Source organism: Leucopleurus acutus (genome assembly GCF_964270905.1).
Source record: "Leucopleurus acutus genome assembly, chromosome: 19".
NCBI classification, from domain to species: domain Eukaryota; kingdom Metazoa; phylum Chordata; class Mammalia; order Artiodactyla; family Delphinidae; genus Leucopleurus; species Leucopleurus acutus.
The window spans coordinates 24,172,173-24,188,480 of NC_139161.1; the positions used below are offsets into that span (position 1 = coordinate 24,172,173).

Below are 16,308 nucleotides of genomic sequence, written 5' to 3' on the forward strand. Positions count from 1 at the left end.
CTGGGATGAGGATTCGCCAGTTCAGGACCATCTAGGCATTGGTAGGGGGTGTCTTCTGTGGCCACCAGCTCCCAAGTTTGCTCTGTCCTCAGGGAGGGCCCAGGTGGCCCCTGAGGGAGCAGCAGAAGTGGGACCAGCTTGGAGAGTGGGTCAAAGACCAGGCTTTGGGCCTCAGGAGGGGCAGACCTGCAAGGGCATTATCTCAACAGAGACCCACGGGACAGGGACAGGGAAAAGGAGGAGCTTTGCCTCCTCCCTTCCTTCTGAAGTCCTTGCAGAGATGATGTGGGATAATCATGCTGCTTTCTCTGCCCTCCTGTTGAGGAGTGCAGACTGGGAGCCCACCTTGCATGCAACGTGCTGCAGGCCCACCAGCCTCCCTGCGGAGCAGAACGGGCTCTCCTGACACAGTCACCTGGGAGAGCTGGCAAGGAGCTGCTCTATCTACCTGCTCCTGCAGAGACGCCCGGCCCCCTCTGAGCCCAGGGCTTCTGGTAGGTAAGCAGGCCTCCTAATTCACTGCTGGTCCCAGGACCACCATGGCCTGAGGGCAGAGGGTCAGAATGACTCAGGCACTTCTGGGCTCCGAGACCTGCTTCAGCCCTGGCTTCTCTGCCCATAATCTGCCATTTCCCCCAGGAACCCTGTGCCAGACGAGTCCTTGAAATGGGGTTTATTACTGGGTCCTCCCCCTGGGGTCTCCCTTTCTGAGGAATCTGGGTCCAGATAGAAGACAGGGTGAGAGGGCTGTTCCTCCTGAGAGCGTGGGGCCAGGCCCCACTTCCCCGGGCGGCCTGTGCCCTCAGAGCCCAGCAGCTGCGCGCCCGTCCCCCTAGCTCCTCTTGGCCGTCTGCTCCCTGCGCCGGAGCTTCTCACGCTGCCGCGCAGCCTTCTCCTGGGCCTTGCGCTCCTTCTCAGCGGCCGCTGCCAGCTCCTTCAACTTCCGCTTCACTAGCGCCCGGTCATGTGAGTTGCTGAGCCCCAGGCTCTGGGGGAGGAATCCAAGGGTGAGGGGAAGAGCCCCGGAGCCACCCAGGCCTGGCCAACCCAAGCCCCGGGTTCTTTGTGCCCCAGGTGTATTCTATCCGGAGCTCTTGCCAGCCCTCAGCCTCCACCTCCCAGACTTGCTGATGGATCAGAACCCTCAGGGCAAGAATTTGGAATGGGAGTGGCTGACTGGGAGAGATGAGGGTAGAGGGATGGCTCCCATATTCCTCCACTCAGTATTTCAGCCTTGGCCATGACCCTGCCTGATCCCCTGAGGCCCAGAGACGGGGAGCAAAATGTCCAAGGTCACACAGCTAGTCAGTAGCTGAGTCCCCTCTCCATCCCAGAGACTTCCTGGGGGACTCTTCGCACCACCGCTTCCCCAAGCAGCTCAGCAGAGGGTGCACAACAGGCCAGAAGCCCCCTGCCACCGCCCCCCCACCCCACCCCCGACTCGTTCCCTCCCACAACCACCAGCCTCCAAGATTCTTAGTGTTGGAGACTAAGACTCCAAGAATCAGGTGAGATGACCACAGGAGACTGATTAGAGTGAAGAGTCAGAGGATAGGCTAGTCCTCAAGGTCAGAGGTCAACCTGGAGACTTGGGCTGGAGCTTGAAGGTCAAACTGAGGAATTGGGCTGGAGTCAGACTGGGAACCCAGACTAGAGAGCAGCGATCAGGCCGGGGATCCTGCCTAGAGGTCAGAGGCCAGGGCAGTGGTCTTAACGGGAGTGGAAAGGTCAGGATGAGGGGATCCTAATTCTTGAAGGTTGCCTCAAGCTCTGGCTGGGTCGTGGTCCTTGTACTCTGACCCACCTTCAGTTTGCTTCCATCCAGCTGCAGTAGCTGCGGCCCATCCACCTGCCTCGCAGCAAACTCAGCAGCGTACTGCTCCAGGTTGAGGCTGTGCAGCCACTGGCCCACCTGCTGACTGGTCCAGTGGTAGATGGTGGGGAGAGGTTCATCCAGAAACTGGGGCGGAGACCAAGGAGCGTGAGGGGGGAAGGCGTGGCCCGTGGCCCGCACACCTGGCTGCGTCAGACGTCAGGGCCTGCTTACCTCATCCGAAGACTGGGACAGTGTGTGGTAGGGGTAGGAACACTTGGCTGCCTGCCGGGGACCACTTGGAATCTTGGGGCTGCTGCTGGGGGGTGTGGAGTCATCACTCAGAGTGGATTCCTAGACGGGAGGGGGGCACGCTGCTGAGGAAAGAGCTCACCTCCAAGCGCAAGGCAGTCACCCCCGACCCTGCAGCCCCATCCAGAGGAAGCTGAAGCCCAGGGCTGGGCACCAGGAGTTGCTCAGGGCCCTCGTAGTGAGCCAGGAGCTAGGCGGCCACGCAGGGCGCGGTGACCCGTGCGACACATCGCATCCGAGGCCTCTGGGAGGACGTGGGGCTCGACCTGAGCCAGGCGGAGTAGTTAGCAGGAGTGGAGGAGGTCAGACTGGTGTCGCTTTCTAGACAGCGGACTGGGATTCCCTCGCGCTGGGTCGGACGTCTCTGCCTTGTGCCTCCCCAGCATGGCCTCTAGCACCCTGGCTCGTAAAAACCTGGTTAGATGTCTTTGTCCTCACTGGACTGTGAGCTCTGTGAGGGCCTGGGCTGTGTCTGTTCACCAGGGCCCAGCACAAGGGAAGGAAGAAAGGGAGGGATCCCTTCTCCCCTGAATTTCCAGTTTTCTGATCGCTGACCAGGCTGCACATAAGGAACAGAATCACAGAACAAGCACGGCTGGGAGTCATAGCGCCTGGCACCTAAATCCAACTGAGTCTGTAGGCACATCCCTTCAGTCTGGGCTTGCATTTGCTCATCTGTGCAATGGGGGTGAGTGTGTCTGCCTTCCCCACTTCACTGAGCCTTTGTGAGAGTAAAGCAAAAACATGCGCTCAGAGCTTTGTAGACCGCGGAGTCCCGGGGAACGCAAACAGATGCCCGTCCTTGCTTCTGCTACTCGGTCTCACTTCTCCCACAGGGTTGTGCACTTTCTGAGCACTAGCTAGGTTGGGGTCCTGTTCATCTCTGCTTCCCCCAAGCATCACCACACCACACACGTAGCCCAGCTCCTAAGACAGGACATGGGGCTAGAACTGAGCCAGGCAGAAGAGTTAGCAGGGATAGAGGAGCCCTCAGGCCGGGTGTGTACTAGGGGATCATGGAGGCAGCAATGAACGAATCAATGAAGGAGCCACTCGGCATATAAACAAGTGAATGAGCGAATGCCTGAACTCAGAAACTGGATGAATTAATGGATCACGGAATGGCTCCATGGACAGACAGATGGACTCCAGGAATGCCTGGATCCCAGCCCAAGCCAGGGTGAAGTATGTCTTCATGTCACCTGAGTCTGGGGGCCAGTATGGGAGCCAGAGGGCCACAGACTCACCTGAGAAGCTGACTTCTTAGGGCTGAAGCGCTCGTGTTTAGGGGAGCAGGCCGGGGAGGTGGTGCTGCCAGCACATGCCGAGCCCTTGCCACTGTCTGTGAACCAGGAAAAGGGCAGGAACGGGGAGCCCCCTGACCTGCCGGACCCCTCCACCGACTCCCTGTGGAGAGAGCGCCCTGCATGGGTGTGGGCACCAAGGCGAGGGCTGGGGCCCACAGGGAGCTGGGGGCAAAAGCTGTAGCTGAGGGGCTGTGGGTACCTCTTACCTGCTGCCCATGGACAGACGGTTGCTGCCCTTCTCCTTCCGGCTCTTGCTAGTGGACGCTCGGCGTAAGGTGACCCTGTGGGGAGGGCAAGGGGGAGTGGGACAGTGCTGCCCCCTGTGCTACCCCCATCCCCAAGCCTTTGTTCTTGGCCCCTCTTCCACTCACCCCAGGTCCAGGAACTTGCGGCGAGTCTTCTTATCCAGGCCAATGGTAGGGCTGGCGGGCTCAGGTGGGCTGGCATCCCGGCTGTCATCTTTTGTGGAAGAGAAGGAAGAAAACAGCCTGGGTGGTGGCTTGTCTGCCTCTTCCAGCTGCCAGTGAGGTGGTAGGAATTCTCTCGACTTAGAATCAGGTAACCTGGCTCTGGTGCCCTTCACTAGCTGTGTGACCTAGGACACGTTACTACCTTCTGAGCTTCCTGCATCTCAAATATGGGGATAATGACACTGCCTATTTCATGAGACCTAATCAGATGTTGATGAAAGCCTTAGACAAACCATAAACCACGCTGAAAAAGTAGGGACCACTGCTGTTTACTGTTAATTTTATCTTGTCCAACTTGTAGCCAACCTTCTAATCTTGGCTCACATGTCACTTCCTCAGAGAAGCCTTCCAGGATGCTCCCAACTGCTCCCAGGAGGCTTTCACGCTGATACATGCTCTCCCGCCCCGCGCGCTGTTTTCTCACATAGCACTTAATACACCTTGTAACTATACGTTTAATCAATGGATGATTTGATTGTTTCTGCTCAAACCTATAAGCCCCGTGAGGACGAGAACTGCATCTGCTTGCTCTTCTGTGTGTGTCAGTGCCCAGCAGTGCCTGGCACATATTAAGGCGCTCGGGAAATGAGTGAAAGAACCGTGGTCTTTATTCCCCACCTTCCCCAGCCACCCTGCCCCTCGGATCCCGCCACGCACTTCGGCGCCCAAGGGACCTCTTGCCAGCAGGGGGCGCCGCGCCGGCCGCCGCTCACCTTCGCTGTGTGGCTCGGCGCGGGGATGGCGGCGCACGAAGCTGGGCGAGCTGTCGGACGAGGGCGCGGAGCGCGGCGGCGAGCAGGAGGCGGCGGCCAGGCCCTCGTGCGAGGCGGCGTTGTGCAGGGGTCGGTAGCGTGCGAGCGGCGAGGGCGGCGGCTCGTCCTCGTCCAGGCTGCGCCGCAACCCCGGGGGCTCCAGGCAGAAGGAGCTCCCGGCTGGGGACCCCGGGCCCGAGTGCAGAGGTGAGCGCAGCCGGTGCAGGGGGCTCCCGCAGCCATCGGTCACCTGGGGAAGGGGCAGCCGCTCACCGCCAACCCTCCTCCCCTCTTCCCGGAGGGGAGCGCGGGCTCCTAGGTCCTTCCGGGACTTGGAGGGAGGGTTTCCTCGTGCCTTGGGCCGAGAGGTGGCTGGGCAGCGAGAGGTGGGAAACGGGACTTCCGGTCACATGGGCTGGGGCTGGATCCCGCCTCCTTCACTTCCTAACTGTGTGACTTTGTTAGTGAACCTCTCAGAGCCTCAATTTCCTCGTCTGGAAGATGGGGCTAATACCTTCCTTGAAAGGATGAGATGAGCCAGAATTGAACTGCAGCTAATATTTGTTAGCCTTATGATGTCAGAAGTCTAGGGGTGTGGTTTCCCTGGAAGAGTGGTTTGGAGGGACTATCCAGGAGCAAGAAGGGTGGGTGGGGTATGTGCGATTGGGTGGATTGCCCCAACCTTGCCTCCAGGCCCATCGGAGCCTTCACCATCCTCTGCAGAGCTGGCACTGTCCCGAAGCCTCGAGCGGGAGGGTCTGTGTCTCCGGCCCTTGGCCAGTAGCTGGGCTCGGGCCTTGTGTAAACTGCTGTCCAGTCTGACGGTCTCTGGCACAGCCAAGTCCAGGTCTGCAAACCGGGGAAGAGGGGCAGAGACCAGACACATGAGGACAGCAATCCCGGAGGCCCACCTCAAGTGGCCACCTGTACTCACACCCAGGCATTCCACAAATGTCTCCAAGCGCAGGGCACTGATAGTCCTATGAGACGGAGAGCTGGGTCTTTCACAGTCTCGCAGGGAGCTGGACATATCAGCTCATACATACAGTGTGTGATGGAACCTCTCACGGGCACAGAGGACAGGATGGCTCTGTTTGGATGGGTTGGAGGAGGAAACGCCAAAGCTGGGTCTTAAGGTCTGGATGGGAGTTTACAAGAGAGGAGGTTGGCAAAACTGGTATATGCAGTGCTGGGAGGAAGGGAAGCTGGGGGCGGGTACCTCCAGGGCAATGGGAGGGCAGGTTTGTGGAGAGAAGGACTGGAGGATGAGGCCGGAGAGAGCATGGTTGTAACTGCTACCACTGAGGAAGTGCCCACTACACGCCAGGACATACATACAACACCTTGTCTACCTAGAACAACCCGCAGGCTAGGCACAGCTGCTAGGGACATTTCACAGCTAAGCAAACTGAGGATCAGAGAGGTTAAGTCTCTTGACTGAGGCCAGCAGCTAGCAATGGGCTGGGATTTGAGCCTGGCTAGTCTAGCTCCAGAAATTGGCCCTGCTGGGGACACTGGCTTGCTGTGCCACGCTCAAGGTCATGCTCAGAGACAGCACTGCTGAGCATCTAGAGGGCTCACAGTTAACTGGAGCAGAGGGACCCCCAAAAGCCAGCGGCGGTGGCAGAGGAAAGCCTACAGACCCCTGAAGCCTGTCTCTCCCGTCCTGGGGTCCGTGGCCCAGGGCTAGGTCCTGGATGAGGACATGGCGGAAGAGTAGGCAAACCCAACGGATTATGCATAGACCCTCCTGCTCCAAGTTTCACTTTCCATTTGCTCCACCGGAGAATGCAACCTTCACTCTGCAGTGACCCTGAGCTTCTCCAGGCAGAACAGGTTCTTCCCAGACCTCAGCATGAGTTAAGACCTTTCTTCACCACTCCACCCCTCATGATCTCAGGGACCCCATCCCATCACTCAAGGCCCTGCCTTGCCTGCTCCTCTTTCCCTTGTCTGCAGACACCCCCTAAGCCACCCCAGTGGCTGAACTACTACCTCTACCTATTTCCAACTCTGACCCCTCCCCTGAATTCCAAGTCTGGGCACCTCAGCACCTGCCAGGGAACTTACCATGTCAGAATCACCCAGGGACCTCAAACTCGACCCATCAAACGAACCCACCACCTTGCCTCAAACTGGTTCTCTGTCCCTGGCTCACTGAAAGGCCCCACTGTCCACCCAGTCACTCCTCTCAGACCCAGTTGGTAATGCATGTGTCCAGCTGCCTACTTGACACCTCCACTTGGATGTCCAATGGGCATCTTCAACGTATATGTCACAATTGGACACCTGACCTCCCTACCCGCTAAGCTGCCCGGCCTGCCCAGCTCAGTGAATGGCGTCTCCATCCTTGCAGCTGCTCAGGTCAAATCCCTGGAGTCACCCGTGATTCCTGCCTCTCCCTCTCACCCTGCAAACTGATCCGTCCACAATTCCTGTTAGCTCTACTTTGGAAATATATCTAGACATGCTGAAATATTTATGGTGAAATGACATGATGTTTTGGGTTAGGTTCAAAATAATCCAGGAGACTAGGAGTGGAGAGTGGAAGGGGATGTAGGTGAAACAGGACTGTCCATGAGTTGATGATGGTTGAGGTTGAGAGATGAGTACGTAAGCGTATGATGGGGTACATTGTGCTAGTCTCTCTACTTTTGACTTCCCACAGTAAAATATTGTGTATATGTGTCTGTATATACACGCACTTACATACATGTATACATGTGGGGAGAAGGAGGAGGGGAGAGGAAAGGAGAGGGAGAACACACAGCATTCCTGGTCTAGGTCACTACTACCTCTTGCCTCCATTATTACAGATCATCCCGGCTGGTCTTGCCTCCTCCTCCCTTTCCCATTTACGGCCTAATTTCAACCCAGCAGCCAGAGTGATCCTGATAAAACATGTCAGCCCAGGTCACGCCTCCCTCCGCTCAGAACCCTCCAGTGACTTCCATCTCTCACAGAGTAAGAAGCCGAGTTCTTACCACGGCCTCCAGACTCAGGCAGCTCAGCGACTCTCTCCCTCTTCTTCCCTCTGCTCCAGCCACCCTGGCCTCCTGGCTCTTCCTTACACCAGCTATCCTGCACCTCAGGGCCTTTGCACTTCCTCTTCCCTTTCCTGCAAGGCTCTTGCCACAGACTTCTGCACAGTTCTCTCTCTCACCTCCTTCAAGTCTCTGCTTAAATGCTTTCTCTCACTGAGAGACCACCAATTTGGAACACCCCCAACCCCCACTGCTAATTTTTCCTGTGTCATTTGTCATTCTCTGGCACACCGTATATTTTACTAATTTAGTTTATTGCCTCTCTCCACCCGTTAAAACGTCAGCTCCGTGAAGGCAGGCGCTTCTCTCTTTTGTTCATTGCACTAACACAGGCATAGGATAGTGTGTGTGTGGCGTGTGTGAGAGAGTGTATGTGTATGGGAGTGTTCTGAGTGTTTTACAGTTTCTAGCTCGTTTAAACCTCCCCACAACCCAAGGAGGAAGCGACTCCAAGAACCCCCAGGGCAGCCTTCATTTGCCTGAGGGTTAGGGCTGGTGAAGAGCAGGCCAGGGTTACAGGCCTTCGGGCTCCGGCTCCAGGGCTCCGTGTGTAACCACCAAGCCCTCTCTACGTCCTCTGAGGCAGAGATGGGAGTGACTTGTGAGTCCAACCCCTCACCTTACAGGCCCTTACTTTCCTTGGAGAGGAAAGTTGGGCCCGGGGTGCAGAGGGAGTTAAGGACAGTAGGCAGGGCTCCTGGAAGGGAGCTCGTGAGCCTCCTCGACCCGTCCAGCACGCAGCTGGTGCCCAGCCGCCCTGGGCCATGGAGAAGGGCTCTCTGCACCTGAATCTGGGCCACATCAAAACCATGGTCATCTTACCGTGGAGGGTCTAGGGAGCAAAGGAACTCCTAAGGGGCTTGGGGCTTTTTGAGGCAAGGTGGGGACAGCCTCTCCTCTGGTCCCTTACTCTACCAGGCCCTCATCACCTTGTCCATCCCTCCCACCATCTTGCTCTCCCTCTCCCTCTCTCCCTGGGAGTTAGCCCGGCCCTGGGCAGTGGGAAGTCATGAATATTTCATTGCCTTTCTCTTCAGGAAGGCCGCCAGGCAGGCAGCTACCTCAGCAGGTCAGGGAGAAGGAAAACAGGAAGGGTGGGGGGTGGGGGAGCGGAGGCCAAAAAGCCCAAGGAACGGGGAGCTCGCCTCTGCCAGGCCAGGGGTCAGGCTGGGCCTGCGTGGGGATGGAGAGACTCAGAGTCTGAGGCCCAGAGACAGTTCGAGGCTGGGGGCGTCCCCGAGGCAAAGCCTCCATGCACAGGCCCCAGGGAGGCCAGGCCGGGAAGCAGTTCCCCAGGAGCCAGGAGGCAGCAGTTCCGGCGGGCGGCGTTGGCATTGCCGGGGCCTGTGGCAGCCACAGGGGAGAGAGAGGTGAGCGGGGAAGTGGGAGGAGGAGAGGGCAAGGAAGGTAGAGATGAGAGGCAGGGGTGGAGAAACTGGAGGCCCTGTGGCATTCCACAGCTAGGAGCCCCTCCCAGCTGAGAGTCCTGAGGGCTGCATACGCGAGCTTTCTGCCTCCACCGCGCCCTCCACGTTCCTCCACCGAACCCAGCTGGTAAACAGCCTTTCCACCCCAGTGCATGCTGGGAACTGTGCCCCGTCAGTGGTCTTTCTCTAATCCACACAATAGAAAGGCTGCAGGGGGTAAATGATGCGGGGGGGTGTCCATGCACCCCAGTGAGAACACAGGGGGGTCGGTGCCCCCAAGGGTGCCTTGGGGGTGCCCCAAGGGTGTAGATGCTGAGTGTGTGTTATGCATTTTTGATTTCCCTGCACATCCATGCAGATGAGGTCCCTTATTTATGCAGCTCGGAGGTAACCTGTGTCACCTGCGCTGGGGAATACTGGTGTACATACGGCACAGTGGCTGCCAGCAGGGAGTTAGGCAGTCTGGAGTTTTAGTCCTAGCTCTGCCACTAACTTGCAGTGTGATCTTTAAAGCAAGTCACTTCTGTGCTCCGTGTCCTAGGCTTAGGACAAGTGGGCACACTCCTTAGCCTTGTTGTGAGGGTTAAATGATACAGTGCATGTGAAATGGGGGTGCTAGCCTAGTACCTGGCATGAGACAAGCACTTAATAAATGGGGACCCTTATTATCACCGTGTTGTAATTGGATATCTACTCAGATAATGGTGACAAAAAATCAGGCTGTAAGGCCAAAATACACACACACACACACACACACACACACACACACACACACACAGTGAAGTTACCAGGACTCCTCTTCCCCAAGGCCCGATAGCCTTGGCTAGAGATAGCGCCAAACAGAACTTACCGAAAACCTCATCCGCAGGTTCTCGGAGCTTTGAAGAAGCCATGACTCAAGAGAGCTGGGAGGACAAGAGGAGAAAGAGGAAAAGAAGACCATGGATAAGAGGTTCAGGTTGGTGCAGGCAAGGGAGCTGCCAATGGCTACCTGCTCCTAGCCTTCCAGCCCTCACCTCTCTTTACAACTCTTTCTCTGGCCCCTGAAAGAGAAATCGTCTGAACCACAGCCCAGATGGTTGGGGCAGGCAGGAGGTAGAAGCGAGTCCAGGGTATAGACACAGGCTGTCCTGCAGCCCGGGTCCAAGCTGATTTGCCGAGTGCCTCCACACGGGTCACTGAACTTCTCTCCCCGTCACTGTCTTGGGCCCTTCCGTCATTAGCATTCCCTAAAAGCTTTTAATCATCATAAGCGGTCCAATATCAAATCTGGGAGAAATCTTGGAGACTATTAAATCCAATCCTCTCATTTTACAAATAAAGAAAGAGACAGGAGAATGACTGATCTAAGATCGCATAATAAGTTAACGGCAAGATCAAAATGAGAACCCAGGTTCTTCCATCCACCCACCTACTTACGTCCGTACTTATCCATGCATCTACTTGCCTATTCACCGTCCACTCATTCACCCATCCATCATCTGTCCAAACATCTCTCTTTCCAGCCACCCATCCATCCACCATCCGCCCCGTCCAACCATCCACCCATTTTTACATCCGTCAATTTATACCATCCACCCATCCATCTTCCCATCCATCACCCAGTCCTGCCTCCCCCCACTCTCATCACTGGTGCACTCACCACCTGTCTTCCTGAACATGAGCTGTTCAGGAAGCTGGCATCATCAACAGGGCCACTGTTCTTGACAAAGTCACAGTTCTCACAGTTCAAGACAGACTCACAGATGCAGAAGGGTATAAAGAGTACCCGTAGCAGAACAGTGTAGAGCAAAATCTCTGTGATGCATCAGATAATGTTCTGGGAAGAAATATGGATGGATAGGGGTTTGGTTTTGTTTGTGGGAAGTAAGAAAGGAAGGGCAGGTGGGAAAGCAGGATATGTGTAGCTGGAACAATTTGGGCAGGCTTCCTAGCAGATGTAGGATTGCAGCATCCCTAAACCAAAGCCTGGGTGTCAGAGAAGCAGGGGAATACCAGATGAGGGGAGAAGGAGGAAGCTCAGGGTCAGGGGCACGCTGCATGCCTGGGACGTGATCTCCAATTACTTCTAACACTCAGGTCCCCATGAGAAGGGCAGAGCACTGCATTAGACCAGCCATTTGACAGGTGTAGGAAAGCTACCTCATGCCTGCTTGGTCGTTTCCGATTCTCCTCTTCTGTTATTACATAGATTCATCTCACTGTGAACTGTCCAGGCTTGGGATTCTTAGTATCCCCACTTTACAGATGGGAAAACTGAGATGCAGGAGCTAAGAGGCAGAACTCGACCTTGACCACAGTCTCCTGCCCCTCAGCTCTGTCCTGGGTGGTGATCTGCAGTTTGGGAACCTGCTCATGAGGAAAGAACACTGCTGGGAGAAGGGACAGGGGTAGAGGTAAGGGAGCTGGTCCATACCCGCTAGGACCGGATACGCTTCAAAGCTACCTCCACCCCAGGCTCTGCGGATGCTTGGGGCTGCAAGCAGGAAATGAGGTATGAGAAGGAGCCAGGGATGTGGGCCCTCCAGGAACCCTCCTGCCATTCTTCAACCCTGGGTGCTAGTAACAGAGAAGTTCTAGAACCTCTCTTCCTGTCCTGAAGGGGTAGATGGGAAGAGAGGCTGCCCCTAAGAATGAACTAAATTCCCTCCTTCAATCGCAAAGCTCATCTGACCAGGACCTAGCTGCCACCTCCTCCAGAAAGCTGTCCCAGATAGCCCTCACTCCTCTCATTTGTCTATATAATTTCTAAATCCACTCTTCCCCACTACTAGGAAATGAGTAATTTTTCATACTTCATTGATTCCCTAACTGGGTCATATCTCTGCCACATCAGATGGGAGCTCCTGAGGAGAAGGGGCAGTATTCCCCATCAGAAGAGGGAATCTCTGAAGATAAGAACTGCCTCTCCCATCAGAATGGAGGTTCCCTGAGGGTGCTTCCTCTCTTAGACCACCTGAGAATGGAGAGCCCATGTGCTCTTTATTCAAGGTCCCAGTTTAGGGTGGAGACCCTCCTGTGGATGCCATCCTCTTTCAGGTACGCTCTGGGGTGGGCTGGGGCCTCCAGCTCACATCAGTGCCGAATGAATTCTGATTCAGCACAAACCGCTTTCTTCAACAACTAACTCCCTGGGGGGTGTATGGGGGACCCTCCCTACGCTGTCCCTTGGGGAACTCTGGGAAGCATGACATCAGAATGTCACCAGGCCCTTCCCACCCCCCCTCCAACACTGAACCTTGGTAAATTAGACATCTCCCCCATTTACACTCCTACAACATTACACTCCTACACACACACGCACACACACACACACCCACGCCACACTCATACATGCACATTCAAACCAGGTAACCACTACAAGGTGGAAATGAACCTGTTCTCTGGATGCAGTCTGGGCTCTGACTCTACCAGGCCACTCCTTCCTCCCAAAACTTCCCAATTCCCGGAGGAAGAACACCAATAACTTTTGACCCTTCCCTATGAGAAAGGGAAGCAGGTGAACTCTAAGTTTCCTGGGACCCAGGGGAAGGAGAAAGACAAAGAAAGGGTACACAAGCCCTGGAGAGGAAATGGGGAGCAGGACAGAGACAGGTTGGTGGAGAGTCAGTCTACAGAGCTGCAGAGGAAGAAAGAGCAAGAAGGAGATGAGCCTGAGAGCAGCGGCGGCAGCGGGGCCAGGGGAAGAAGCAGTAGAGACAGGGCTCCAGCAGCCCTGAGTGAGGCCCAGGGGAGGGGTGCAGAAGGGCAGAATCGGCTGCCAGGAGAGAGGCGGCCCTCAGTGGGGAAGGAAAGAGGAAAGGGGCCCTGGAAGAGGAGAAGGAGCCCGAGAAAGAAGTGCAACTGGGGAGGGATGGTTGGGAGAGAGGAGGCTGGGGCAGGGGGAGGCAGTGTGGAGCTAGAGAAAGGGGTGACCCCCTCCCATAAGGCCCAAGCTGGGGGCATCCAGCAAGCACCGCTGGAGAGGGGGTGGGGGTGGAGGACAGGGCACCTTCTGCACTCTCGGGGCCCCTATTGCCCAATCAGAGCCAAGTGGCTAGTTCTGTCCGATCCATTAGTCCAACTCCGCACCAGGCAAGAAGGGGTTAAGCTCTCCCCCCTCCCCCAACACCAGTTTTTTAAAAAAATTAATCTCTCCGGACCTCGGGCAAAGGGAGAGGATTAGGGACACAAATCCTATCTCCACCCCATCTCCTAACGGCCCAGAACCCTAGCTCTGTGCGGGCCGCCCTAGGGACAGGCGAAGAAAGGTCCTTGTCTCTTCGCCCTATCCAACCCCACTCGGGTTCCCACCGCAAGCCGGAGACCCCCCCAGCTCCGCTTCCCCGTCCAACTTGGGGCTCTTGGGGTCCCAATACCTCACCTCCAGCATCTGTCATCTTCAGCGTCCGGCGCCTCAGAATCCCCTCAGGCCCATGGTGTTTGGGGCTGGGGCCAGGCGGGAGAGGGGCGGGGGACAGTCACCCCGGCCTCGGGGGGCTCCGGGCTGGCTCCATCCGCTCCATCCCAGGAGTAGGGGTAGGGGTCAGCGAGGGGGGTCTTGGAGCCGGAGGGAATGTGGGGGTGGGGGTGGGGGAGTTCGGAGAGAGAAGGAGAAGGTTTGCAGGAAGCAGGAGGCACGGCGGGAGGGGCTGGACCAGGAGACCTGACGGGAGGATGCTCCGTGCGTGTGTGTGCGTGTGTGTGCGAGTGTGTGTGCGTGTGTGTGCGAGTGTGTGTGCGTGTGTGTGTGTGTGTGTGTGTGTGTGTGAGAGAGAGAGAGAGAGAGAGAGAGAGAGAGAGAGGAGACGAGAGGAGAGGAGAGAAGAGAAGAGAGAGGGAGGGAGAGAGAGAGAGAGAAACCGTCTCCCCGCCCCGCCCGGCTGGACGCGGCGTCCCCCGCCTGGCAGGCGGATACTCTTAGCGTCGTGTCAACGGGGATCCGCGGGGGGTCCCCAGGGAAGGGGCGATGAGGGGGCGCGTGGCGGGGAGGCCGGGCGCCCGGGAGACAAAGAACGGGAGGGAGGGAGGGAGGGAGGGAGAGGCGGAGGCAGCGGGAGCGCGGGGGAGGGAGGAGGCGGCCCCGGCTGGCGGAGCCGGGCGAGGGGATTCTAGTTACCGCTACTTCGCGGCCCGCGGGAGTCGGGGCGGGTGTGAGCGGACGGAGATGCGGCCCCACCTTAGGACCTACGGGGCTTCTGCCTCCTCTGCAAGGCCTGTGAGGGCTCCTGATTCATCCATTCAACAGAAGTCCACAGAGCAGTCGGGTGCGCCGAGGCCCGAGGGGACCGTGGAGAACAGAGCCGACCCGGTCCGGTCCGTCGTGGCTCTCGCAGCGTTGTCAGGGGGACAGACGAGTGGGGAGGCCCTCAAGAGAGCGGGTGCTGTGAGCCTTGGTTCACAGAGGACACTTCAGCGCGGGGAGAGCACACCAGAGGGGAGCCAGGCCTCGCCCGGGGGCGGGTGAGGACCGGGGCGGGGGCTGTGTGTGGAAGGGATCCAGGAGGATTCCCGGAGGAGGTGACCTGTTGGCTACTTCTGCAGGCCAGGCCAGGGTAGAAGTGCTAGTGGGACTTGTGGGGGTGGGGAGGGAAGGAGAGGAAGATGAAGGACGGGGAGAGGGGCTTGCACTTTATCCTACCAGCCACAGGGGAAAAAGTAACAGAGGAGTGAGGGGCTCTGATCTGCATTTTAGGAAGAACCCCTCGGCTCCTTTGGAGAAGGCTGCCTGAAGGCTGGGGCACCACTCATGAGGCTGTTGAGAGGTGACGGCAGTGGGCACGAAGATCAAAGATCGTGAGGAGGAATATTAAGGATGTAGAATTGAAGAAACTGACAGGATTTGGGGACTGGCTGGCCACAGAAGGAGAAGGAGGGGTCTAGATGACTGCAGGCCTTGGCTTGAGGCCCCGTAGGTGGAGGGGGCGTGGGGGGATGAGGTCAGACTTGGACCTGGTGAGCTGGAGGTGGTGGCAGGCCAGCCAGGGGAGAGAATACAATAATCAACAGCTAGCTACGATCCCGAGATGGTGCAGGGGATGCCAGACACTGTACTAGGCACTTTTCTCAGATGATTAATGTCACCCTCACGATAAACCCATGAGGTAGGTGTTTCTGTTACCCCCTTTGTCTGTTCAAGAGCAAGTGGTGAGGTTGGGCAAGGGGGTCCAGAGCCCAGGGGAGCAGTGTGCAGTCTGTAGGGATAGAGTTCCCCGATGGCCAAAGTCTCTGCAGTCCCAGGTCTCTGAGGGGCTCTGGGAGGTGGCATGTTGAGCCCGGATGGTCTTAGGACCATGGGTAAGGACAGAATTCATAACCTTTAGGGGCTGAAGATCCAATGAGATCGTGGGAGTTGTGGCATCTCTGGGTGTCTTTAGAATCTGCCGGCAGCCATGGGTTGCTGGCTGGACTGTGGAGATCTGGGGAGGGAGTGGTGACTCTGGAGGTGTTATCGGGGCTGTGTCTGGGAAACACAGTTTGTGGGCATTTGGTGAAATCTGGGTGGTAGGCTGGAGTGACGGATTGACTATATAGCCCCCGTAGGGAGTGGGGAGATGATAGGTATGTAATGTCAATGTTGGGGGCACATTCTATGGGAGGGTGTCTATAGACCATAAGACTCAGGAGGACCCCCTAAATTTCTGGGAGCTGGGAAACTCCCCTCATCTGATTTCCCTCCCTTATGGCGAATGTTGGGGCTGTGGCAAACCTACGCAAGCTCCTAAGAACTGGGGAGGGGGCAGGGCAGGGCTGGGGTAACGCCTCACACAGGCTTGCCCATGGCTACTTGACATAGCTCACAGGTGAGTCACCTCTCAGGCCTGAGGAACTCACAAAGCCACACACACCGTCCCCAGCCACACACCACACTCAGGCTTTGACTTGGGCTACTTTCCAAAGGGATTCCACCTTTTGGAACATACGGGGTGCAAGCCCCTCACCTAATACACAGGACAGACGGGGGCAGGACCCCACCCTGGATGCTCTGCTCTGGTCAGATCAACAGAAGCCCTCATCACAACCCCCGTGTCTGCCTCGCCACCCAGGAAGATCCAGCCACTTCACTCCTTGGGACCTTTTTTTTATTTTAATGAATTTATTTGTTTTTGGTCGCGTTGGGTCTTCGTTGCTGCGTGCGGGCTTTCTCTAGTTGTGGTGAGTGGGGGCTACTCTTCGTTGCAGTGCGTGGGTTTCTCATCACAGT

The 16,308-nt window shown here is 56.9% G+C and overlaps 1 protein-coding gene across 2 annotated transcripts; it reads right to left on the reverse strand.

Moving 5' to 3' along the window:
• Positions 1 to 12: 12 nt before the first annotated feature.
• On the reverse strand, positions 13 to 13,837 carry SAMD14 (sterile alpha motif domain containing 14; the record flags this gene model as incomplete). Of its 2 annotated transcripts, XM_082861293.1 has the most annotated exons (10): positions 13 to 988; positions 1,805 to 1,960; positions 2,048 to 2,167; positions 3,373 to 3,532; positions 3,639 to 3,713; positions 3,804 to 3,891; positions 4,616 to 4,904; positions 5,337 to 5,503; positions 9,976 to 10,030; positions 13,489 to 13,837. In XM_082861293.1, 9 exons carry the CDS (start codon positions 10,016 to 10,018, stop codon positions 833 to 835), a joined length of 1,254 nt encoding a protein of 417 aa, XP_082717419.1. In that variant the 3' UTR covers positions 13 to 832. The 2 variants fall into 2 exon arrangements, with proteins under 2 accessions (XP_082717419.1, XP_082717418.1); XM_082861292.1 differs by lacking the exons at positions 9,976 to 10,030; positions 13,489 to 13,837 and having other exon boundaries at positions 5,337 to 5,684.
• Between the last annotated feature and the right edge of the window lie 2,471 nt (positions 13,838 to 16,308).